Raw genomic sequence first — 26773 nt, 5'->3', positions numbered from 1 at the left:
CTTGAAATTTGAATAGGATTTACATGTCGGCAAACTGAATTCAACCACCAACTATTTTGAGATCAGCGTAGGCCAAAGGTCAACCACTTTTTTAGAATTTCTAAAATCCTCAATTTTCATCTGATCGACTTGAAATTTGAAGAGGACTTACATATCTGCTAACTGAATTCCACCACCAACTATTTTTGAGATCAGCATAGGCCAAAAGGTCAACATAGGCCAAATTTCCAAAATTGTCAATTTTCATCAGATTAACTTAAACGTTGAAGACGATTTGCATATCAGGTCACTGAATTCAACCACTAATTTTTTTTGAGGTCAAAAGGATGCTCTACTGAGTGCCATTCTACTTTGTTCTGTTTTGCGAAGTGTCGCTCTATGAGTGATTTTTCATTCTGTCTGCTTTTCTATATGTCTGTCCATATGTCAATCGCCTACAGGTCATAATTTTAATCCAATCTTCAAGAAACATCACCAAATGGTAGAGTTGGTCATGAGGAAGAAGCGTATTGATTTTGAGATCAAAGGTCATATTGAGGATGAATTTCTAAAATTATCATTTTTTCATCCGATTGACTTGAAAGTTGAACAACATTTGTATAATGAGGCACTAAATTGGGAAACCAACTATTTTTGAGGTAAAAAGGTCAACAGTCAACTCAAGGTCAAACTTCTAAAATCATCAATTTTCATCTGAAAAATCATCACTTTTCATCCGATTAACCTGAAAAAAAAAAAAAAAAAATTCCTCTGTCCTCCCCCAGTCAGCTACGGTCACATATGTATGTTCTTCACAGAATCCCACACCTGGCTGCCCTTACCACTTCCATGCCGAAAGCTCACATCAATTACCGTATCCCTCTTTCCTTTCATCTGTGGAACTGAATCTCTTGTACGTGTCATCTAGTGCCCTCTTCTCAATTCATTCATAAATTCATTCAAGAGCACTTCACATCATTACCTTATGCCTTCTCCGATACCAATCCCCTGCAATGCACTTTGCAATTCCCTTTAGTTTTCAGGTTAATTCATCCGATTAACCTGAAAACTAAAGGGAATTGCATAATGCATCACGGAATTGGAAAACCAACTTTTTGAGGTCAAAAGGTCAGAGGTCAACTCAAGGTGAAACTTCTACAATCATCAATTTTAATCTGAAAAATAATCGATTTTAATCCGATTGACCCGAGCTTTGATTAAGATCGTCAATTTTAATCTTAAATGAAATGGCCAATTTGATGTATCCATGGCAACTTTTTTTTTGGGGTGGGGATGGATTTTGCAAGTATCGTGCTCTGCATGACGTCTTTCTTGTTTTTACGGCGTAGTCCATAGGGCAAAGCCGTTTAGAACATTGCTTGTCTGTCTGTATGTATGAATGCCATATGCATGTATGTATCTCCCCTCAAACGTACACCAATCACAGCTGAGGATCTGGTCACATGACAGGGGTGATGTGATATCATTACAGCATGCGGCTGACTCCACACACCGCCATTTTGATTCCTGTGCCGTTCAGGCTGGACATATCGTTGAACCTGTCATATATCACAATCTGCATGCCCGACCTCTACGTTTTTCATTCAGTGTGAAACACAAACAAACCGATTGTTAAAATGATCATCAAATATCAAAAGCATAGGCGGTATGACTCTTCCAACGACACAGTACGTATAGGCCTTAGGCTTCATGCCTCATCTGCAGGCCGCTTTGGACAAATTAAGCCCAGGTTTCTCAATAGGGTAGTATCGTTTCAGTAGTATCGTTTTCGTAATAATATTCATAATATAGTAAATATAACCACAACACTTTAATCCCAATGTCATGAATGCAAAGTTTCTTGATTGAAGCGGTATATGGTTCATGAATCAATGACAAGCGGTGTACGGTACCACGGAAGTAAGGAATTAGCCTCGGCTTTTTGATGGTAATATCATTTTCAAAATAATGAAATAATGATACCTCGGTACCTCGGTCTTCCAAAATAATGATAACATAATGTCAATTCAACAAACAACAACAGGCATTTTAAGGACATTTTGCCTGCGAGAGCTGGGGTTAGCCTTGCGGGCCACATGACAATCTTCTCCATTTTGCCCTATTTTCTGCATCTCTCCTTGTTAACCCCCTTGTCCGCATTTCTTCTTCCACCACCTTCAGCCAAGTCTTTCTCGGTCTTCCCCGTCCTCTGCTTCCTTCTTCATTCATTTCCATCACTCTTCTCAACCAGTCACTTTCATCCTTCCTCAACACATGACCAAACCATCTCAAACTGTTTCTCTTCACAGCATCCATCACAGGCTCTATTCCCATCATCTTTCGCAATTCATCATTTGTCTTCCTCTCTCTCAACGATACTCCGCACATCCGTCGAACCATTCGCATTTCCACCTTTTCCAGCCTTCGTTGCTGCTCTACGTTCATTACCCATGTCTCGCTCCCATAAATCATAACACTTCTCACACATGCAGCATACACCTTTCCCTTCAGCTTCAACGACACTCCCCTCCTCGTCAGCACGCCACTCAGTTCCCAAAACTTCTTCCATGCACATCTCACTCGAGCAACCGTTGCCGAGTCTGATCTACCTTTTCCATTCAGCATGTCTCCGAGGTAGCAAAATGTTTTCACACCTTCCAGCTTCACGCCGTCTCCAAGATCCAACTCAACATTTCCTCCATCTGCAGCTCCCTCTGTGCACACCTTACACTTGAATGTAGCTGCCACACTGGTTAATGACCCTCTCAGACCGCTACATTTTTGATGAACCCACTCAGCGCACATTGTACATTAAATGGAGTTCACTCTGACACACATATATATATATATATATATGTAGCGTATTACATATAGCATATACATATAGCCAACCCCTGGTAATTCTATTTTTACATTTAGCCTACGTTTGTTGTAATGTATATATTAGTGAACTATAAAAGGTGCATTTAAAGTATTTTAGTCCATTTATTAAAGCTTTTTAAGTCCATTAAAAAAACATTTTATGCGTTGATTTCCACCCTTGCTTCGATCGGGTTCCCCACCTTGATTTTTGACGAGAGGGAGTGGGGTCCCCCACGGGGTACTTCGGGCTGTACCCTGCCCATATGTAATTGTAATTGTCATGGTTTCCTTTTTGAGGCAATGTTTTATGGCCGGATGCCCTTCCTGACGCCAACCCTTTTAGTCGCCTCTTACGACACGCAGGGATACGGTGTACCTAATGTTATTATTATAGTAAATTTAATCGTAACACTAATTCCTTTATAGTGACTGCAAAGTTACTGGAGGTTAAAATATATCATCTTCTTTATATTAAAGTAGCAGCAGTTTTGTGTCCGTCCGTCATGCTATGTCATTACGTCTATGATGTCATTACGGGGTACGACGGCGTAGGATGGCTGACTCCACCGACCGACGTTTTAATTTATATGCCGTACAGGTCGAACCTGTCGTCAAAGTGGTCGAACCTGTCGTCGAACCTGTCGTCGAAGTGGTCGAACCTGTCATATGTTTTTACACACAGACAGCTGTACGTTGCAGCGAGTGGAGTAAGAGGCCCACTCGATGTGCGCATCTTTGCCAACAAGAGCGAATTCCAGATAAGGAGAGCAACTGCAGATGCTGCAGGCCGACTAACCCGCAACGTTGTTTATCGTGAGATCATATAAACTCAGGAGCAGATCGAGAGTGAAACTTGGAGGGTTAATAGCTCACAAGAAAATGTTGCTTTAAAATATTTTTTAATGCACTAAAAAAACTTTGAATGGGCTAAAATACTTTAAATGCACCTTTTATAGTTCACTAATATATACATCACAACAAACGTAGGCTTTTTTTCTTTTTTTTTTGTATACAAGATCGAGGCTTGTGAAAGAGCTAACATTAATCACGCAAAAAGTCAAACCGACACACAAAACATATAATAAGGGGAGCGGTAGACAAGATGGAGAGAGAGGAGGAAGGACACAAACACAACATTTGAGAGCAGGGACATCGAGAGAACTGTGGGAGGGGGAGGGCTTGGGGGGAGGTGGGGGAGGGCTTGGGGGGAGGTGGGAGAGGTATAAAACATATGAACACTGCAAGGACTTCCAGGAAAGAAGTTGCAATTTCAAAAAAAGTGTATCTGGGGTGAATTAGCGGGGGTAGAAAAGATCAAGTTTTGGATGGGGGAAGATAAGAGATGGTGGTGAACAGCTGTTTTAAAGACCTGGAGGGAAGAGTGGGATTGAAGGGAGTGGAGGAGTTTGTTCCAGACACGGGAGAAAAGAGGAATGAAAGAGTGAAGGTGAGCAGAGAGTCTTGATTTTGGCAGTTTAACCATAAGAGGGTTGCAGGCAGAACTTGTGCGACCTGTAGGAATATTTGGGGGACAGAGCACAGAGAGCGCAGGGGGAGCAAGGCCGGAGAGGAGTCGGTAGAAGACGGAAAGACCACCAACCTGCCTGCGGTGAGTAAGTGAAAGGCCCTTGGAGTTAGCTTCATCGTGGGAGATTCCAATAATTCTGAAAGCTTTGGTTTCAACAGCGTGAAGCCGAGCTAGGTGTGAGGCAGGAGCACCAGCCCAGAGGGGAGAACAGTAAATTCAGGCTATATGTAAAAATAGAATTACCAGGGGTTGGCTATATGTAATATGTATATCTGTATGTAATATGTATATCTATATGTAATATGTATATCTATATGTAATATGCTATATCTATATGTAATATGTATATCTATATGTAATATGTATATCTATATGTAATATGTATATCTATATGTAATATGTATAGCTATATGTAATATGTATATCTATATGTAATATGTATATCTATATGTAATATGTATATCTATATGTAATATGTATATCTATATGTATCTATATGTATCGTCTTCGTCTTTTCGAAGCTGTTCCATGCGCTCACGCTTTCGAAGCTAAGTGATCTTTCTCAATTGTGTTTTTGTCGAGACTGTATCTATCTTTCGGTGCATGTACCTATAGCGTATCTTTTGGAAAATTTTCGGTGCTAATTTTTCGTGCATGTATACACAATCGTCGGTTAATGCGTATCGAGTATTCTGCGGCCTAGTACTCATAGGCTTAGGCTACCGTACCGTCTCCGACCTTGTGGTTTTGTTTTTCTCTCAGCGTTTCGTCGAATCCGCTGCAATTATTTTCGTTCTCTGTTTCGTCCCAGTCGTTCACCCCATACCTCCTTGTTTAATATCTCTACTCAAAAAAAAAAAAACCCCAAAAAATATTTCCTTCCCAGGTCTTATTCGTTTATTTGTTGTTCTTATTTGTTCGTTCGTTCTTCGTTCGCGATCACGTGGTTAGAAATGTATAATCTCTCCCCTGAACATCTATTTTCTCTCATATATTATAACACCCTTTTCTTCTTTTCCTACAAAAGGATGCTTTCGTCTTGCTCACCAAATCTATTCATTCCAAAAAATATATATAATACCATCTCTTACAGTTCCTCCTTTCTACATTCCCTAAACTATCCAGAACTCCACCCCTCCTTCAGTGTCCTCAAACGTATTTTTGACTCGAAGGTCTCAAACTCATTTTGCAAAAAATGTTCGTTTCCCATGAATCGTACACTTTCAAAATCCAATCTCACCCCTCCCTTTCAAATCCCCCCCCTTGCCCCTTCCCTCCCCTCCCTCCTAAACTCCCCCCACACCCCTCCCCTCCGAGACTCTCCCTCGCTCCTCCCCTCCTAGACTCCCCTCTCACCCCTCCTCCTCAAAGCATCCTCCCTGCTTCTTCCCCCTTCCAACTTTCACCTTCATCTCCCCCAACCTTCTGCCTCGCTCTTCCCCCTCCTCAAATAACACCTCACTGTGCCTCACCCAATCTCCATCAAACCTTTTGTCTGCCCCATTCTTCCCTTTCTCCAAGCTATTCTGAAATCTCTGACACACCTTCAACAGCTCTCCCTACCTCTTCCACATCTTACCCTACCCCTCCCCCCCTGTTCTGGACCCGATGCTCCCCCTTCCTCTTCATTAACGGTATGGACCTCAAACATCCGGGGCCTCCACTCAAACTTGACTGATCTCTCCATACAGGTTGCTTCTGACAAACCAGATGTGATCTGCTTAACAGAAACTTTCCTCCTTCATGATGTCTCTGATGCCTTGGTATCTCTCCCAGGTTACTCCCTCCTCCGGTATGATAGATCTGAACCTCGTCCTGGAGGTGGGGTTGCTATCTTTATAAAAAACTCTCTTCCTCACTCGCCCTCCACTGCCCTCTCTCCACCTCACCCCCAGGAATACCTTTGGCTACGGCTTCCCCTTCGCTCCCACCTTTTGTTCATATGTGTGTTGTACCGTCCACCAAACAGCGCTGACTCCATCTACATCTCGCTGTCTGATAATATGGACCAACTTCTATCTACCCATCCCAACTCTCTCTTCCTCATATGTGGTGATTTCAATTGTCACCATGCCAGTTGGCTGGGTGTGGGTACCTGTCTCACCAGCCATGGCTCTTCAGCAAAGGACTTCTGCGACTCACTGGGACTGACACAATCTGTCAATTTCCCGACCCGGATCTCAGTCAACGGAGCATCTTCTCTTCTGGATTTGGTTATGACAAACTTCCCTGAAAATGTCTGCTGCTCTTCTTCTGCTCCAATCGGCTCATCTGATCATGTGCTTGTCAAAGTGGACATCTCTCTGACCATTCTCAGAGAGCCTCCTCAGCGTCGACGAGTCTGGCATTTCACTCAGGCCAACTGGCACGGTTTTCAAGCAGCCATCAATCATCTGGACTGGTCTCCCATCTCTACCGCCTCTGACATCAACTCATCCTGGGAATTCTTTCAAAGTAAATTGCTCTCTCTCATGCACAGATTTATCCCATCTCGTCTTCAGTTGTCATACCCTTCCTCCCATCCATGGTACACGGAATCTTGTGGTGAGGCTGTTGCCCTGAAACAACTTGCTTTCGTCTCCTGGAAAGCAAATCCAACGGAAGGAAATCTCATTTCCTTTCACAAAGCCCGAAACAAGTGTGTGTCCACCCTCAGGAGAGCCAGGAAACAATTTCTCACCGTTCTCAAGACCGAACTCTCTTATCTGTCTCCCTCTTCCAAATCCTGGTGGCGTCTGGTCAAATCTGTTTCTGGTGTTTGTTCCCCCTCCATCCCCTCCCTCACCTCAAACGGCTTAACGGCTGACTCCGCACGTGAAAAAGCTGAATGCCTCAACTCTGTGTTTGCCTCTAAATCTTGTGTCCCAAACCCACCCCTCTCTGTACCCACCGTACCCAGTCGTACCCAGCTGCTCCTGGACTCTGTGTCCTTTCCTCCTGACAAGGTGGAAAAGTTTCTGTCAACCCTCGACTCTGATTCTGCAACTGGTCCTGACGGCATCAGCCCACGGGTCCTAAAATCATGTTCTTCCGCTCTTTCACTCCCTCTTTCTGTTCTCTTCACCCTCTCTTTTGCTCAAGGTCATCTGCCATCTGCTTGGAAATCAGCCAACATCACCGCTTTGCACAAAAAAGGTGCAAAAACAGATCCCAGCAACTACAGACCAATCAGCCTTCTCCCAATTATCAGCAAAATCATGGAATCCATCATTGCTTCAGATATGAAATCTTTCCTCTTCTCCAATGGCTTGATCTCTGATCATCAATTTGGTTTCAGACCTGGTCACTCTACTCTGGACATGCTGCTTCTGCTTTCTCAACAATGGATGGAGGTCCTCAACGCCAAACAGGAAATTAGAGCTGTCTCCCTTGACATTTCACGTGCCTTCGATACGGTCTGGCACCCTGCTCTGCTCACCAAACTCTCCTCCTTTGGTATCCATGGAAATCTCCACGCATGGCTGGCGGACTTCCTCTCTGGTCGTAGTCAACGTGTGGCCCTGAATGGGTTTCTCTCATCTCCTCTTCCTGTTCAGGCTGGAGTTCCCCAAGGTAGTGTTCTGGGCCCTGTGCTTTTTCTGGTCTTCATCAATGATCTCTCTGACTCTCTTGAAAATCCTCTCTATCTCTTTGCTGACGACTCTACTCTCTGTCGCTCCATTCCTCATCCCTCAGATCGGCAGTCTGCAGCCTCCTCACTCTCTGCAGACCATGACCTGGACAAAATCACAGACTGGGCAAACAAATGGAACATGTCTTTCAATCCTGATAAATCTCACACTCTTACGATGTCTCTCCGAAAAGACTGACTGGAAAACCCTCCCATCCACTTTCTGAATAATCCTCTCCAAGAAGTTCTGTCACTCAAGCTTTTGGGTCTCACTATTTGCCATGATCTTTCCTGGGAAAACCACATTTCAAATCTGGCCTCCAAAGCCAGTCGCCGACTGGGCATCCTCCGTCGTGCGAAGTCCTTCCTGGGCACACCTGAGCTCCTCACCACATACAAGGCTTTCATCCGCAGCTCTATGGAATACTGCTCTCCCCTCTGGTCTGGTGCTCCTGCCTCACACCTAGCCCATCTTTACGCTGTTGAAACCAAAGCGTTCAGAATCATTGGAATCTCCCGCGATGAAGCTAACTCCAAGGGCCTTTCACTCACTCACCGCAGGCAGGTTGGTGGTCTTTCCGTCTTCTACCGACTCCTCCCTGGCCTTGCTCCCCCAGCCCTCTCTGGGCTCTGTCCCCCAAATATTCCTACAGGTCGCACAAGATCTGCCTGCAACCTTCTTATGGTTAAACTGCCAAAATCAAGACTTTCTGCTCACCTTCACTCCTTCATTCCTCTTTTCTCCCGCCTCTGGAACAAACTCCCTCACTCTCTTCAATCCCACTCCACCCTCCAGGTCTTTAAAACAGCTGTTCACCACCATCTCTTATCCTCCCCCATCCAAAACCTTGATCTTTTCTACCCCTGCTAATTTCGGTCCCCTTGTGTTTTATACCTCTCCCCCCCCCCCCCCCCCCCCGTCCCCTTCCCACGCCTCCTGCCCCCAAGCCCTCTCCCTCCCACACTTCTCCCTGCTCTCAAATGTTGTGGTTGTGTGCTTCCCCTTCTCTCCCCATCTTGTCTTCCGCTCCCTCTTTTTGTATATTTTGTTTGTCTGGTTGATTTGTTTGTGAAATAAATGTTAGCTCTTTCACGAGCCTCGATTCAGTATACAAAAAAAAAAATACTAAAAAACAAAAACAAATGTAATATGCTATATCTATATGTAATATGTATATCTATATGTGATATCTATATCTATATGTAATATGTATATCTATATGTAATATGTATATCTATATGTAATATGTATATCTATATGTAATATGTATATCTATATGTAATATGTATATCTATATGTAATATGTATATCTGTATGTAATATGTATATCTATATGTAATATGCTATATCTATATGTATTTGTAAAAATAGAATCCCCACCCAGGTCATACACTCCTCTTCAACTAAAGTATCAAACAAGTCCGGCTGCGCCGCTGTTCGACTTTCGGTCTTGTTTTTTATGATCCTGGTTGGAGCTGCCTGTACTCCTCCAGTGAGTCCAAAGGTCTTGACAGTCGTGTCATGTTTGGCGATGTCTTTAGACAACGGTTTGCTTATTTTCCCCTCTTGACACCTGTTGCATCTCTTCACTTCTGAGCAGTCATTTACGAAAGGTGTTCTTCTGCTACAGGTGGTCTCATTCCACCAGACAATTATTTATTTCTCAATTAATTAATAATTGAATTGTATATAACGCTGTTCCACACACTTTGACTAACCTGTAAAAAAAACATGCTCTCATGATGTTGTCTCACCTATAACTTTGCCCTGTATTTCTTGGTGCGTAGGCTACGAGGGCCCTGCAGCCTTTTGCAAGGTTGAATCTCAGGTAGATGCGGATAGAGTTCATGACTCGAGCAAGGTCCATGGCCCGCCGGTTACCGAATCTGGTCCGACAGAGATACCTGCACGGCCACTCACCGGCTGGACGTCACCATGGCAACAGGCATCAATGGATCAGCCAGGACCACCAGGCATACCGTCGCAGCAACACCGGCAGGTGTGCGAGACTAGCAGGGCAGCTGAACTGCGGGAAGCGATGCAGAAACAAGGTGGTGTAGCTTTCTCATTTTTCTTGTTTTTGTCTGGGAGACAATTTGTGGCATTGGGCAGATTAAATAATTTAATATGCCAATTTACCATGTATGCCAATATGCAAATTCTGTTCAAATTGCAAGCCAATCGAATGAAAATTGACGATTTCATGTGACCTTGGCCTTTGACCCTTTGACATTTTACCCATTTATTAATTAATCTTCTCAATATTCTCATGATAAAGGTTTGTTGAAAATTTCATGACAAAATATTAAATCGAAAAATGTTTTGGCCTGGACAGACAGACAGACAGGCACAGACACACAAAAGCGATATCAAAACCCCGTCTGCCACTGCGTTGGCGGACAAGCAAAATGTACAATATGAACCACTTTCCGGGTACGACGTCACAGACTAACACTCGGTTTGTCTTATTTCAGGACTGTCTTCTAGCGTACCGTCGGATGATGAAGATCTGGAAACTGAGAAGGATGACGATGCAGATGAGGACGATAATGAAGATGACGAAGACATCGTGGAGGATTTTGAGGAGGACGAGGAGAAGAATCCTCCTCCATCGAGCCAGGCTTGCATTTCTCCGCAACATGGACCACCTGGCACATCCAACTCCGTCAGAGCTGAGCAAAGCTCTGAGTCTGAGACGAAGGTGGCGACAGCTCAATAATTATTTTGTTATTATTTTGTCATTCACTCATCGATTATAACATGCAGACCGACACATAGACAACTTCTGAACTGCTTCATATAAATTATCGCTGATATTTATGTTTATCACACGAATCGACTTTGATTTGTACTCTTCCCAAAATAATTGTCGAAACATTCATTGGATGTTAAGGAAAAGTCTAGCAAGTCAAAATTACCTTCGTCACCAAAGGTGGGCAGAGGTTATTTTTTCACCCCTATCTGTTTTTCTGTCTGCCTGTCTGTATGTCTGTTTGTATATCTGAATATCTGATTGTCTGTCTGCCTGTCTGTTTGGCTGTCTGTTTGTCTGTTTGTATGTCTGATTGTCTGTCTGCCTGTCTGTTTGGCTGTCTGTTTGTATATCTGATTGTCTGTCTGCCTGTCTGTTTGGCTGTCTGTTTGTCTGTTTGTATATCTGATTGTCTGTCTGCCTGTCTGTTTGGCTGTCTGTTTGTCTGTTTGTATATCTGATTGTCTGTCTGCCTGTCTGTTTGGCTGTCTGTATGTCTGTTTGTATATCTGATTGTCTGTCTGCCTGTCTGTTTGGCTGTCTGTTTGTCTGTTTGTATATCTGATTGTCTGTCTGCCTGTCTGTTTGGCTGTCTGTTTGGCTGTTTGTATGTCTGGCTGTCTGTATGTCTGTCTGTGAGCAGGGTATCTCAAAAAGTTGTGGACGGATTCAGACGAAACTTGGTGGACAGGTTGGGTGTGTGACGAGGACAAATCTATTGGATCCAGATAAGATTATTTTTTGTAATTTTTCAAGTTATTCTTCACATTGTGAGATGGGACGAAGCACGATATTTCAAAAGGTTTTGGAGGACTTATGACAAAACTAGATGGATGAGTTGGGAAGGTGACGGGAACAAGCCGATTAGATTTTGGTTTGGGTCCGAATCCAGATCCGGTCTATCAATGGATACAAAACGTAAACTCTTCATCATTGCGGACGTTTGCTCTCTACCTAGAGTCGTTCTGGTTATTGTGGCGATCATCGTGAGGCTGGCAGGACGTCCTAGGCCTAGAAATACGCACTCCTCTGAGCTGCTTTTCCTGGGTTTGAATCCTGACCCGGCTCTAAACTGTCATCCTGGTGTTTCGCAGACAGAGTGATTCATCGACGTGTGTGCCATCGCTCGGATGAACGTTACACTGGGCATTCCGTCTCGCAAAATTAGATGGCGGACGTTGAAGATCCCATGGTGTCCTTCACGAAGAGCATGCGAGTTATCGCCGGCACCCTGAACAAATTGCAAATTCCAAGCCTAACCTACGACGTTGTTACCTCAGTGACATAGCCACGTCCTCAACCAATGATGTTACTCCTCATCCTTGTGTCACATGGGATAGAAGAAGATTTGACTTTGTACTTTATTGTTTAAATATGACAATCATACTGGTTATTATTTGTACATACACTTAAGGCCATTTTCCCTGCTAGAGTGGGGGTTAACCTTGCGGGCCCCATGACAATCATTATGGTTCCCTTTTTGAGGCAATGTTTTTATGGCCGGATGCCCTTCCTGATGCCAACCCTTTAGTCGCCTCTTACGACACGCAGGGATAGGGTGTGCTTCTTCCAAACCGGGGCACACACCAGCATATTCATCCCAGTGAGCTGGTACTCAATTTTTCGACCTCAGAAGGATGACAGGCTGAGTCAACCCCCCTGGCGTTAATTCAACGATCGACCGGGATTCGAACTCAGGATCCTAAGATCCCAAGCCGGCACCCTAACCGCTAAGCCAACACCAGGCTTTCTGCTCTTTATGAACGGACGAGTAGAAGTACCCGGCGTTGCCGGCCGGGGGAGGGGGGGAGGGGGAGGGGTGGGGAGGGAGGGAGGGAGGGGAGGGAGGGGAGGAGGGGAAGGGGAGGAAGGGGGTGGGGGAGGGAAGGGGAGGGGGGAAGGGGAGGAGGATGGGGGAGAATGGGGGGAAGGGGTGGAGGGGGGAAGGGGAGGGGGGAAGGTGGAAGGGTAGGGGGAGGGGGGAAGGGGAGGGAGAAGGAGGGGGGAAGGGGAGGGGAGGTGAGGGGAGGGGGGAAGGGGATGGGAGGGATGGGGAGGGGGGTGAGGGAGGGAAGGAGGGGAAGGGGGGGAGGGGAAGGGGAGGTGAGGGGGGGAAGGGGGGGCGAGGAGGGAGGGACGTGAGCGACTCTGGTGGCGAGGATGGAACATCACGTAATCGCTCTGAGCGAATCGGCGAGCTGATCTGGCACAGGCTGAGATTCAGTGAATAATGTTCCTCGCTGAAATGCGCTAAGTTGAATATGAATAAAAAATATGGATCTCGTCATCGGAGGTCATTTTTAAGTAGGCCATGTCCTTCCCGGGCCCAATGGCCATGTCTATGCCAAAAGGCAAGTACGTGAGCGAGTCTGGCGGCGAGGATGGAACATCACGTGATCGCTCTGAGCGAATCAGCGAGCTGCTCTGGCACAGGCTGCGATTCAGTGTATAATGTTCCTCGCTGAAATGCGCTTCGTTAACTATGAATAAAAAATATGGATCTCGTCATCGGAGGTCATTTTTAGGTCGGCCATGTCCTTCCCAGGCCCAATGGCCATGTCTATGCCAAAATCAATTATGTGAGCCTCTCCGTTTAGGCGTCTATAGGTAACACACACACAAACTGTGTTTTATTTGTATAGATTAATTTATTTCCTTTTGTTTTCCTCATTGGTAGTTCATTTTATAATGTTCAGGAAGCTTTTTATGTGCACGTCGTTTCCTGCGTCTTGGCGAAAAAAATGACGAAGACGTTAAAATGAGGATAAAATTGTTCAATTGTAATGAGCACAATGACTCAAGATGTAACGTTGAGCGGTAGAAATTCTCTCTTTACGCCAATATAATGAATTCATAAAAGTGTTTCACCATTTGATAACTAGTTAATTGACTATTATATTCATCCGAGGCCGAGTGAATCGAGGTCGAGGCTGTTTATTCCTGATACATGAAACACCCTGCAACCCTCACCTACAGAAAACATACTTTTTGGAACGCCGGCCGCATTTTGCATCCAATCATCATGTAACTTTGTTAAAAGATTCTCCGTGGGTCGGCGCTCCTATCCTGAAAGTTTCGTGACAATCGCTCAAGCGGTTGTGGAGAAAACAAATTTAGAAACGAATAAAGGTGGAAAAGTGAGAGCTTCGGCCGAAAGACATTCGTAATATCTCACTCTATCGAAATTGATGCAAAATAATGATTATGGTTGTAACATATATAATGTATGGTAGTTATCAGGTTGAAAAATTGTGATAACCATCATACTAAAATGCGCAATTTGGTGTCTGTCTGTCTGATCGCGATACATTCGGTCCTTACTTATCTAATCTCAACCAAACTTGACTGGGGGACTAAGGTTCACACGATGGAGGATGTCGCGACTTGATTTTCCCCCCTCCTTAAGGGGGGGTTCAGTCTTGGGTGAAATCCACGTTAAGGTGTATAGATAGCCTAGCGTGGCATTTTCCCAAGGCCTATTATAATAACAAAAGTAACAACAACACTCATGATAATAGCATAACATTAATGTTATTACAAAACAATATTAATACTCATAATATCTCCTCATCCCCAAGGGTTTTTTCCTCCTTGGACAAACGCCGTGTTAATGTGTATAAGTAGCTTATGGCGTTTCGTGGAGGCACTCTTACCGGAAGTAAATGTATTATAAACCACAAACACGTATGATTACCTTTTTAAACAGTCTCCACTGCTGTAGAAGTGTTATGATTTATGGGAGCGAGACATGGGTAATGAACGTAGAGCAGCAACGAAGGCTGGAAAGGGTGGAAATGCGAATGGTTCGGTGGATGTGTGGTGTATCGTTGAGAGAGAGGAAGACAAATGATGAATTGTGAAAGATGATGGGAATATAGCCTGTGATTGATGCTGTGAAGAGGAACAGGTTGAGATGGTTTGGTCATGTGTTGAGGAAGGATGAAAGTGACTGGTTGAGAAGAGTGATGGAAATGAATGTAGAAGGAAGTAGAGGATGGGGAAGACCGAGAAAGACTTGGCTAAATATGGTGGAAGAAGAAATGCGGGCAAGGGGTTTAACAAGGGGAGATGCAGAAAATAGGGCAAAATGGAGAAGATTGTCATGGGGACCGCAAGGCTAACCCCCGCTCTAGCAGGGAAAATGGCCTTAAAATGCCTGTTGTTGTTGTTGTTGTTGTTGTTCTACTGCTGTTTAACACTAAACTGAAAGGGAGGCAACTCGGCGTTCTTGAGGCATTATATGCTTATCCTGCAAAAGGACTTGAGCCTAGATCTACTGTGATCTATATACACCAGAGATGATGATAACATGACCGACCCATCTTGCCACTCCCTTGTAACACTCGGAATAATAAATGTACTCATAATAACAAATGTACTCGGAATAACAAATGTACTCGTAATAACAAATGTACTCGGAATAGCAAATACACGGACAACATGTAATCATGACAATTATGTTTCTTTTCTTGTAGTTGCAGTTTAAAAAAACTAGAACGGCACTCAGTAGAGAGCATACCTCCGCCTGGTTGGCCATATCACTCAATGGTGAAGAATCCCGATCTTCACCAAAATCGAATCGATTCTTCCTTGTCACACACACAACCGGTCCACCAAGTTTCATCCAAATCCATCCATAACGTTTTGAGATATCCTGCTATATATCGTTTTTGGCCCTATCCCTCAATGGTGAAGAATCACGTAATAATTCTCGTAGCCGGATCCGAAACCGGATCGTCATGAAAATCTAATCATTTCATCCTTGTCGCATACGCTACATCTCTGCCAAATTTCGTCCCAATCCGTCCACAACTTTTTGAGATATTTTGTTCACAAACAGACAGACAGACAAACAGACGGGTGAAAACATAACCTCCATCCACCTTTGGTGGTGGAGGTCATGATGATTATCGTGAACGTGATAATCACCATTAATGATTTGTAATCTTACCACAGGATGGCGAATCGTTGGATTCTCATTCGGGAGAAGATGACCCATTGACTCTGCTGGAGGAAGGGAACCAAGCGGCCTTTGTCCTGAGACCTGCGAACCAGACGAGCACCGTCAAGTGCCGCATCACGCGTGACAAGAAAGGCGTCGATCGAGGGATGTTTCCCACGTACTTCCTGCATCTTGAGAAGGATGGAAAGAAGGTAACCATGCTGACCGTACCATATGTCCTGTGAGTAGCTAACATAAAATGGTGGTCTTCATGTAGAGGATCCCTTTGTGCTCTTACAGCCGTTTGCCCAGTTTTCCTGCTCGGGTACTCACCTGTTTCACTTGAGGTTGGCCATTTTGAATGCTCAATGCCCCAGGACCTACTCAAAGTATTATTCATTATTTAAACTTCAACTGTGATTAGTTATACTAGCAACGGTACCCGCCCCACGGGCTGGGCTCCAATTGTGAAGCCCAAATTAAAAGGCAAAATATCAGAAATTGAAGGCTTTTTAAAATCTTTAACGATTCATATAAACATCCGTTGAATCATATCACACGCAAATCATCAAAATCTAAACAGTACATGGCGCCCATTTTGAAAAAAGATTGAATTCTGCAAAACGGAAGCGGCCGCTACACGTCTTTCTCAGTCGCACGTTTATGTGTGAAGAGTGCGCGCTGAATCTGTAACACGGAAGCGGCCGCTACACCTGTTTCTCAGTCGCTTTGCACACGCTGCTGTGTTGCTTCGGAGCCGCACGTTTATATAGGAAGATAATGATGACGTCATTGGTCACGTGGTTCGGCCGACATCTTGGAAAAACTGAAAAAATTTGCACCTCTGTAATCTCCAAAAGCGCTGCATAGAAAAAAATTGAGCCACGGCTCATTGTAAAGAACTCTCCATGTGGAATAACATGTTAACGATGATGTCATAGGTGCCTCCATTATGACGTCATAATTCGACAAGTACAAAATTCCATCGATCAAGATGAAATTTCTTGAGCATCATCTGGGGATAAATTGGGGTAGAAAAAAAAAGATGACGTAATCGGTCACGTGGTTTGGCCGCCATATTTGTTTTACGACAAAAGCCTTCAAAACCACTGAAAACACGTCCTGGCGAGGGTCTGCAATCTCTGATTGCTCTTTATTGTTTTAAACTGTCTTCGTTATTTTGAGCATATGGAAGAAGAAGAAGTCTGAATACAAACGGTCGCGGACGGGCTTTGCATTTTCAGATGCATTTTCAGATTTTCAGGTGTTTTCGCCGAAGAGCACAGGTGGCTGCTCATTGGAAGGACTGTGGATGACTGGTTTTACTGTCTCAGAAATTTGGGAGACGTCTGTTTGGAGAAGGTGCGAATGTTTTGTGCAAATGATTACATGTGCCAATATACCTGATGTGGAACTCTGATTGCTCACAGATATTCTTGCTGGCAGGGCGGAAGAGAAAAAGAAGCAAAACTTCAAACTACCTGATATCGGTGGATGCGACGGATCTTTCTCGTGTTGGAGAGGGCTTTGTGGGGAAACTCAGGTTTGTGTCATGTGGTCCCACAGTGAGGTTTTTCTTTTGTGATGACCCCAAGTATAACCACCCGGAATGGAAATGGGTACCTTGCTACTACAATGCCTACACGTTTCTCTTTTTGATTAATTTTTTTCTTTAATAATGTTTCTGATGTACTAGGAATGAAACTTTCTACATGGCATAGCCTTCATTTTGTGACGGAGAGCATGCATCGATACGAATGCTCAGGTTTTTGTTTTTGGTGGAGCTTGAGGGGGAGAAGGTCTTGTACTCAAACCAACCACAGTTTACCAGCCTTTCATTCATTCATTGGGTTGACAGTATGATTCATCAATGTGAGTACCGTCCATCGGATGGATGACAAACGGGTGGCCTGTCTGCCCGGTATTCATTGGTGAATGTTAAAGATTCCACAGTGTCATTTGCTAAGGGTCGGTAAGTTATCGCCGCCATCATTAACTAATTTTAAAATCCTGCCCTAATCAGCAGAGGGCATTAGCCGCCCAACCGTGCTCTCAGCCAATGATGTTACCCCACAGCCTTAAACTGTATACGAATGACGACGGTGATTCATTCATTATTCATTCCAGCACTGGTGTTCATGGCACTCTTCCTCCTGCGTGCCCGGATGTCCAAGTAACATTCAGGATGAAGATCTTTAAGTGATGTAATCTACCATATAAAACTGAATGTCAGTTTGTGTGTTTGTACAGATAGATGTCTGTCCCCCTTCATAAGGGTAGTTTTTAAGGTCCAATCTTTCAACACGAATGTTTGTGTTCACTACGGTCTATTTTTGAGGATAAAACAAACTCGAAAAACATTTTCCATAAGAGAGTAATTATGTCTCCTGTATTGGAATTGTAGACGGTGGCTTGCAAACCGGGCCTCAACGGCGGTGTACAGAAGCATTTTTAAAAATAGCAATAAATACAAGGTACAGGGAGGTGAAATTCGCTTCACGTGATGTGCATTGCACGCAGAGCAAAACGAGTGTTCACTTCCATCTACATGATGTCTAATAAATAAAGAATATACAAGCACACCTGACACTAGGCCGAGGCTTCAGACTTTGGCACTCTCATGAGGCTGCACCGTCAAATAAACTGTTTCAACTCGTCATTTTGACTGGCTTTTTACGAGTATTTTCTATTCTTAATTAGCTCGAGGCATGTGGAAGACCGAGGTTATGGATTGCACATTAGCAGATATTGTTGATTTTGCACCTGATTTGCGGTACAACGTCCACCTACACAATTAACTTTAGATCAATGTATGGATGTATGTGTTCTCCACTCACAGGTCAAACATGATGGGGACACGCTTCACAGTGTACGACAATGGTGGAAATCCGCAAAGGATTGTTATGGCAGGAGGAGATGGTTCCACCTTCCGGCAGGAGCTGGCGGCTGTTTGCTACGTGGGTTTCACCATCACAACGCGTGTTCTTTGCATTCACATTCTGCTTTTTTCTTTCTTTGCTTCTTCATTTACGTCCTTCTCTCTCTCTCTCTCCCCTGGTGTTGGGCTAGCGGCTAGGGTGCCGGCTTAGGATCCTAGGATCCTGGGTTCGAATCCCGGTTGATCGCTGAATTAACGCCAGGGGGGTTGACTCAGCCTGTCATCCCTCCGAGGTCGGCAAATTGAGTACCAGTTCACTGGTAATTCCCTGCTTGTCGTTAAAGGCGGCAAAAAGGGTTGGCGTCAGGAAGGGCATCCGGCCGTAAAACATTGCTTCAAAAAGGGGACCGAAAAACAACAACAACCACGGTTCCCGAAAAAGGCCAACCCCCGCTTGTGGGGAAAAAATGGCCTCTAAAGGTGTTTTTTTTTTTTCTCTCTCTCTCTCCCTCTCTCTCTCACCCTCTCCCTCTCTCTTTACCTCTCCCCCTCTCTCTCTCTCTTTCTCTTTCTCTCTCCCTCTCTCTCTCTGTCCTTGTAGGAGGCCAATGTCCTCGGCTTCAAGGGTCCACGAAAAATGACTGTGATCATTCCTGGAATGGCAGCGGACCACCAGCGTATAACCATGAAACCACAATATGTGAGTGCGGACCTGCTCCTGTGTGCATGTAACAAGCTTTAAGAATTGCTCACGGTTACTCATTTAACTGGAAATTTGGACAACTCAGACTGTCATCAAGTGGTGTCTTGATCATCATCACACCCTCGACATTCCATTGTTACCCTGCACTTGCGAAACGAAAAGCAGGGTTAGGCATTCGGTTGCATACGTGTGGTGTATGTGCGTGTCTGTATTTTAAAAATCCATTTTCTCGGTTCTCGGTCCAACTGTTGGTCTGATTGACACGAAATTTTACCATAGGAGTGCCGCTGCCTGTATAATTTTTTTATTCATAATTATGCACTCAATGGCGAAGAATCACTTTAAAATTTCTAGTATTCGGATCCAGATATGGATCTTCACCAAAATCCAATCAATTCGTCCTCGTCACACACCCAACCTGTCCACCAAGTTTCATCCGACTTTGTCAATAATTTTTTGAGATATTCTGTGCACATACAAACAGACACATAGGGTTGAAAGTACAGTGCATTCAGAAAGTATTCAGACCCCTTCACTTTTTTCACATTTTGTTATGTTGCAGCCTTAAGCTGAAATCGTTTAAATTCATTTTTTCCCTCATCAATCTACACTCAATACCCCATAATGACAAAGAGAAAACAGGATTTTAGAAAGTTTTGCAAATGTATTAAAAAGAAAAAACTGAAATATCACATTTACATAAGTATTCAGACCCTTTGTTATGACACTTGAAATTTAGCTCAGGTGCGTCCCATTTCTCTTGATCATCTTTGAGATGTTTCTACACCTTGATTGGAGTCCACCTGTGGTAAATTAAATTGATTGGACATGATTTGGAAAGGCACACACCTGTCTATATAAGGTCTCCCAGCTGACAATGCATATCAGAGCAAAAACCAAGCCATGAGGTCGAAGGAACTGCCTGCAGAGCTCAGAGACAGGATTGTGTCGAGGCACAGATCTGGGGAAGCCTACAAAAAAATCTCTGCTGCATTGAAGGTTCCCAAGAGCACAGTGGCCTCCATAATTCTTAAATGGAAGAAGTTTGGAACAACCAGGACTCTTCCTAGAGCTGGCCGCCCGGCCAAACTGAGCAATCAGGGGAGAAGGGCCTTGGTAATAAAGGTGACCAAGAACCAAATGGTCACTCTGGCTGAGCTCCAGAGATCCTGTGTGTGGATGGGAGAAACTTCCAGAAGGACAACCATCACTGCAACACTCCACCGATCTGGGCTTTATGGCAGATTGGTCAGATGGAAGCCAAACAGTTCAATCATGGTTTCATCAGACCACAGAATCTTGTTTCTCACAGTCTGAGAGTCCTTTAGGTGCTTTTTTGCAAACTCCAAGCGGGCATTCATGTGTCTTTCACTGAGGAGAGGCTTCATGGCTTGGTTTTTGCTCTGATATACATTGTCAGCTGTGAGACCTTATATAGACAGGTGTGTACCTTTCCAAATCATGTCCAATCAATTTAATTTACCACAGGTGGACTCCAATCAAGGTGTAGAAACATCTCAAAGATGATCAAGAGAAATGGGAGGCACCTGAGCTAAATTTCAAGTGTCATAGCAAAGGGTATGAATACTTATGTAAATGTGATATTTCAGTTTTGCCTTTTTAATAAATTTGCAAAACTTTCTAAAATCCTGTTTTCTCTTTGTCATTATGGTCCCAGTGTGTACCCTGGATAAGAATAGGTACACCGGATCCCTGCGTGTCGTAAGAGGCGACTAAGAGGGTTGGCGTCAGGAAGGGCATCCGGCCATAAAAACATTGCCTCAAAAAGGGAACCATGACAATTACAACTACATGTGGGCAGGGTACAGCCCGAAGTGGAGATCGGTTTCTGAGGTTTGGGACATGGAATGTAGGGACAATGACAGGGAGATCAGGAGAAGTGGTGGAAGTATTGGTCAGAAGAAGAGTGGACATATGTTGTGTGCAAGAGACGAGATGGAAGGGAAGTGGTGTGAGAATGGTGAAGGGTAGGCAGGGACAGAAATACAAGTTTGTGTGGCAAGGGTGCCTGGAGGGCGTGAATGGTGTTGGTGTCCTGTTTTCTGAGGAGTTTGTAGACAGTGTGGTGAGTGTGACTAGAGTGAGTGATAGGTTGATGATGGTGAAAATGATGATTGGAAAGCTCTTGGTGAACGTCATCTCGGGATATGCTCCGCAGGTTGGTCGAAGCGATGAAGAGAAGGACAAGTTCTGGTGTGCGATAGAGAAGCTGATGGAAAACGTGAAAGATGAGGAAGTTGTTGTGGTAGGAGGAGACCTAAATGGACATGTGGGAAGGAGTATGGATGGTTTTGACGGAGTTCATGGGGGTTACGGATATGGTGTGAGAAATGGAGAAGGTGAAAGGATTTTGGAGTTTGCTGATGGAGCTGATTTGTTGATTTGTAATACTCAGTTCCAGAAAGAGGATAATAAGCTTGTTACATACACGTCAGGTGGGTCGACGACAACCGTTGACTACCTGATGGTGCGTAGGCGAGATAGGGGGCACCTCCGGGACACAAAGGTGATCCTGGGGGAGGAGGCTGTTTGTAGACAGTGTGGGGTGAAACTTACTGTCCTCACAGCACCACTTGGTTGTCTGCGACGCAAGGGTGAAAGGTGCGAGGAGAGCTCGGTGGGTGAAATACCAACCGAGAATGAAGGTGTGGAGGTTGAAAGAGGTGACAGTAAGGGAGGCATTAAAAGAGAGGCTGAGTAGGGTCGAGGATGATGTGGTTGAGCTTGAAAGTGGTTGGATGTCAATGAAAGCTAGTCTGTTGGGAGTCGTTGGTGAGGTATGTGTATGGACAAAAGGACCACCGAGGCACTCGGAAACATGGTGGTGGGATGATGAAGTTGGAAAGAGGATTGACGAGAAGAGGAAGAAGTTCAAGGAGTGGCAGAAGGCGAAGGGTACGGGAGCAGAAACAGCAGAGCATGAAAGTTATAAGGCAGCCAGGAAGGCTGCAAAGAAAGAGGTAGCAAAGGCGCAGGAGGCATGTAGGAAAATGTTCGGAGAACGCTTGGATTCGGAAGAGGGTCAGAAAGCAGTATTCACGATTGCAAAGCAGATAGCGAAAGAGAGGTGTGATGTGATGGGAGTGAGTTGCTTGAAGGATGAAGTGGGACAAATCGTTGTCGACCCAGATGGAATTAAAGGAAGATGGAAAAGATATATGGAAATGCTGTTGAATACAGAGAATGAATGGGATGGCAACATAGAGAGTAACCCAGTTTTAGGACCGGCAGAGAAGATAACTGAGGAGGAAGTTGAGGAAGCGATAAAAGCAATGAAGGGTAGAAAAGCAGGAGGGCCGACGGGAGTTGTGGGAGATATGTTGAAGGCAGCAGGAAGTTGGGGTGTGAAGAGAATGACAGAGATCTGTAATCTGGTGGTGAAAGAAGGCCGCATTCCAGTGGATTGGGAACTGAGTACCCTCGTCCCTCTATACAAGGGGAAAGGTGACCCTCTGGAGTGTGGCTCGTACCGAGCGATAAAGTTATTGGAGCATGGAATGAAGGTATTGGAAAGGGTGTTGGAGAGGAGGATAAGGAAGAAAGTGAAGATCGACGAAATGCAGTTTGGATTCATGCCAGGAAGAGGAACGACAGACGCGCTTTTCATTGTGAGGCAGTTGCAGGAGAAGTACATGGAGAAGAGGAAGAAGTTGTTTCTTGGATTTGTTTATCTGGAGAAAGCATTCGATCGGGTTCCATGCAAAGTATTGACATGGGTATTGAGGAAGTTAGGAGTGGAGGAATGGTTGATCAGAGTAGTGATGGCAATGTACAAAAGAGCGTGCACAGCTGTAAGGACGAAGGACGGGAACAGTGGTGAGTTTGAGGTGAAGATGGGAGTGCATCAGGGGTCGGTACTAAGTCCACTACTATTTGTAGCTGTGATGGAGGTGCTGGCTCAGAACGTAAAGGAGGGTTTACCGTGGGAGTTGTTGTATGCAGATGATCTGGTGTTGATTGCGGAAAGTATGGATGGACTGAAGGAAAAGATGAACACGTGGAAGGAATGTATGGAGACAAAAGGTCTGAAGGTGAATATCGGAAAGACGGAGGTGATGGCAAGTGGTAAAGCATGTGGTGAGGTGGAAAGAACTGGGAAGTGGCCCTGTGCTGTGTGTAGGAAGGGTGTCGGAGTGAACTCCATTCAGTGTACAATGTGCGCTGAGTGGGTTCATCAAAAATGTAGTGGTCTGAGAGGGTCATTAACCAGTGTGGCAGCTACATTCAAATGTAAGGTGTGCACAGAGGGAGCTACAGATGGAGGAAATGTTGAGTTGGATCTTGGAGACGGCGTGAAGCTGGAAGGTGTGAAAACATTTTGCTACCCCGGAGACATGCTGAATGGAGAAGGTGGATCAGACTCGGCAACGGTTGCTCGAGTGAGATGTGCATGGAAGAAGTTTCGGGAATTGAGTGGCGTGCTGATGATGAGGGGAGTGTCGTTGAAGCTGAAGGGAAAGGTGTATGCTGCATGTGTGAGAAGTGTTATGATTTATGGGAGCGAGACATGGGTAATGAACGTAGAGCAGCAACGAAGGTTGGAAAGGGTGGAAATGCGAATGGTTCGACGGATGTGCGGAGTATCGTTGAGAGAGAGGAAGACAAATGATGAATTGCGAAAGATGATGGGAATAGAGCCTGTGATTGATGCTGTGAAGAGGAACAGGTTGAGATGGTTTGGTCATGTGTTGAGGAAGGATGAAAGTGACTGGTTGAGAAGAGTGATGGAAATGAATGTAGAAGGAAGTAGAAGACGGGGAAGACCGAGAAAGACTTGGCTAAAGATGGTGGAAGAAGAAATGCGGGCAAGGGGGTTAACAAGGAGAGATGCAGAAAATAGGGCAAAATGGAGAAGATTGTCATGGGGACCGCAAGGCTAACCCCCGCTCTAGCAGGGAAAATGGCCTTTAAAATGCATGTTGTTGTTGTTGTCTTTGTCATTATGGGGTATTGAGTGTAGATTGATGAGGGAAAAAATGAATTTAAACGATTTCAGCATAAGGCTGCAACATAACAAAATGTGAAAAAAGTGAAGGGGTCTGAATACTTTCTGAATGCACTGTATAACCTACGTCCACCTTCGATGGCGAAGTAATGAGAAAACAGCTTGTAGTTGGTTTAACCGACACTCACAAAAAGTGCAAGAACCAGACTGTGGTAAACTCACATGCACAACCAACTTCTGGTTTTGTTAACAAAGAAAAAATGGCTCAGAAAGTCCAACATTTCAGCTGCAGATGGTCTTCATCGGAGACTAAACTACACTAAACTACACAACTCGGATCTTAAATTCCCCACCAGAGGTAGTGAGGTCTTTCACTCTTACAGGTTTGTAACAGCCACGAGACCCTTTATTTATTTTTAGTGGATACGCAACAGAGATAATTATTATCATGAATTATTTGAATGTCCTTGAAAGTTAAATGGATGGTAAGAGTGAGCAAGACAGTTATTTAAACGGTTTCGGTGTAATGATAGTGAAATAGACAAATGCTCGACGAATCAGAGACTCGATCGATCTGGAAATGAAACTCCTTTCTCCTGGTACGTGACCTCTGGTTTCCAGGAGGAGGACGCCCTGCTTCAGCGATGGCAGAACAACCGCATGGACAACCTCATTGAACTACACAACAAGACACCGGTGTGGAACGACGACACGCAGTCGTACGTTCTCAACTTCCACGGACGTGTTACACAGGCCTCCGTGAAGAACTTCCAGATCGTGCACGACAATGATCGTACGGCCATCACGTTTTCTTTCCATCGTATTTTATTTATTATACTTTTTGATGAAAGCGAAGGACTTTGACGCTGCCACTAACGCTCCCCTTTCCTTCACTCGCCCCCCACCTACCTCCAACACACCTACCCCTCTGGTGTCTCACAGCGGACTACATCGTGATGCAGTTTGGCCGCGTCGCCGAGGACGTCTTTACGATGGATTTCAGTTACCCACTGTGTGCACTGCAGGCTTTCGCCATCGCCCTGTCCAGCTTCGATGGCAAAATCGCTTGTGAATAAGAAGGCCGACTCTGTCGTCCTGTCGTCCACGCTTGTCGACGAGACTTTTATTTGGGGCCGTGTCAGCCTCAGCTTTTTAATTGTCGTTATCGTGGTTCCATGAGGTGAGGTCGCCGCTGCTTTGGGAATAATGACGAGCGTGGCGGTGAGCCGCGACACAACTCCTGTAAATGAACCCGTAGTGGAAACTGGAATGTCGTGTTATTTATGACGGTCTGGCCAGTTCACTTCCGGTTTCGCCATTTCACTTCCGGTTTCGACAGTTCACTTCCGGTTTCGACATTTCACTTCCGGTTTCGACATTTCACTTCTGGAAACGCACCGATCCGTCAGATGTTTTTCTGACGGATCGGTGTGTTTCATCGTGTGATCGGAAACGTTCCTTCGCACCGAGTGTGTTACGTTTGCCAGAGAGATCGAGTGCTTGCTCCACTCTCCCATGACTTTTGAAGCGTCCCACACTCCCATCAGACGTCCAATGGAAAAGGCAACAAATGAGTTTAACTTGTTTCGTTCACTCCTTCACAGAATGTCGCCCCGTCGCTGTTAGACTCATCGTGTGGAGATTTTAACCCATGGGGTAGTTGTTTGTATTAACCTGGTATCCATGTCCTGTCAATTACTCGAAAAAACACAATTATGATAAAGTCTTTAAAATCTGTGGTTTTTTTTATCTATGTATAAAGTCAAGGTACTGAAAAAAACAAACAAACAACTTTTCACCATTAAAATCGTAATATTAGAGTTGTTTGCCTTCGTGCTCTTACAATTTAAAAACTTGTGTACTCGAGAACTTCACGGTATTCCAATGTCCAGATGAAAACCGTTACAAAGGACAAACTTCCAGGGTGACAACTTTGTATAGGTCACGTACGCTACGTAAAACGAACTGCTTATTGATTGTTAAACCTGCACGACTAGACCATAGAGCACAGGCCATATGATTTGTTCAACAAAAGGTGAGTAGAAAGTAGGGGCAATACCCCTGGGCGCTCACCTGGTAGTATAAAGCAGTATACTACACCGACTGAAGGTATTTTAAACCAAATTCAATGATTGTTAGGAGACAGGGCAGCATGTACAATCATACTAATGTAATCTTGAGACAAAACAAATAAACAAAAAAACCCCTATTTTGGGGGGCAACTCCTGTATACCCCGATTTTTTTCTAATGCCGTGAACAAACTTTGGTGCATCATGGGTGATGCAGGTTGTGGTGAAGTTTCATTGAAATTGTGTGTAGTTTCTGAGGAAAAAATAAATAACTATTTTGGGGTGTCAAACCTGGATCCACTTTGACCCCCGGAAGACTCCCTTTCACCCCAATTTTTAATGCAGTGAACAAACTTTAGTCACAACACAACAGATATCATTTGTGCCAAGTTTGGTCACAATCCAATCAGCGGTTTCAGAGAAGAAGTTTCAAGTGTTTACGGACTGACGGACGGACGATGCGCCATCGCATAAGCTCCCTG

General features: G+C 44.5%; 1 protein-coding gene across 4 annotated transcripts in view; it reads left to right on the top strand.

The window, feature by feature from the left end:
* The window catches only part of LOC137432292 (tubby-related protein 3), a 50057-nt gene extending 24016 nt beyond the window's left edge, over positions 1 to 26041 (top strand). For all 4 annotated transcript variants that reach the window (XM_068124103.2, XM_068124105.2, XM_068124104.2 and 1 more), the window contains exons 4-11: positions 9768 to 10031; positions 10455 to 10681; positions 15689 to 15886; positions 17105 to 17217; positions 18514 to 18631; positions 19154 to 19252; positions 24843 to 25014; positions 25164 to 26041. In XM_068124103.2, the coding sequence (XP_067980204.2) occupies positions 9768 to 10031; positions 10455 to 10681; positions 15689 to 15886; positions 17105 to 17217; positions 18514 to 18631; positions 19154 to 19252; positions 24843 to 25014; positions 25164 to 25297 (1325 nt within the window). In that variant the 3' untranslated portion in view covers positions 25298 to 26041. The remainder of the gene's footprint in view (positions 1 to 9767; positions 10032 to 10454; positions 10682 to 15688; positions 15887 to 17104; positions 17218 to 18513; positions 18632 to 19153; positions 19253 to 24842; positions 25015 to 25163) is intronic.
* Positions 26042 to 26773: the final 732 nt, after the last annotated feature.

The sequence above is a fragment of the Myxine glutinosa genome, chromosome 8 (assembly GCF_964187855.1).
Source record: "Myxine glutinosa chromosome 8, kmMyxGlut1.1, whole genome shotgun sequence".
NCBI lineage: Eukaryota > Metazoa > Chordata > Myxini > Myxiniformes > Myxinidae > Myxine > Myxine glutinosa.
Note: the sequence above shows the minus strand (reverse complement) of the source record. Positions and strands in the feature narration are given on the sequence as shown.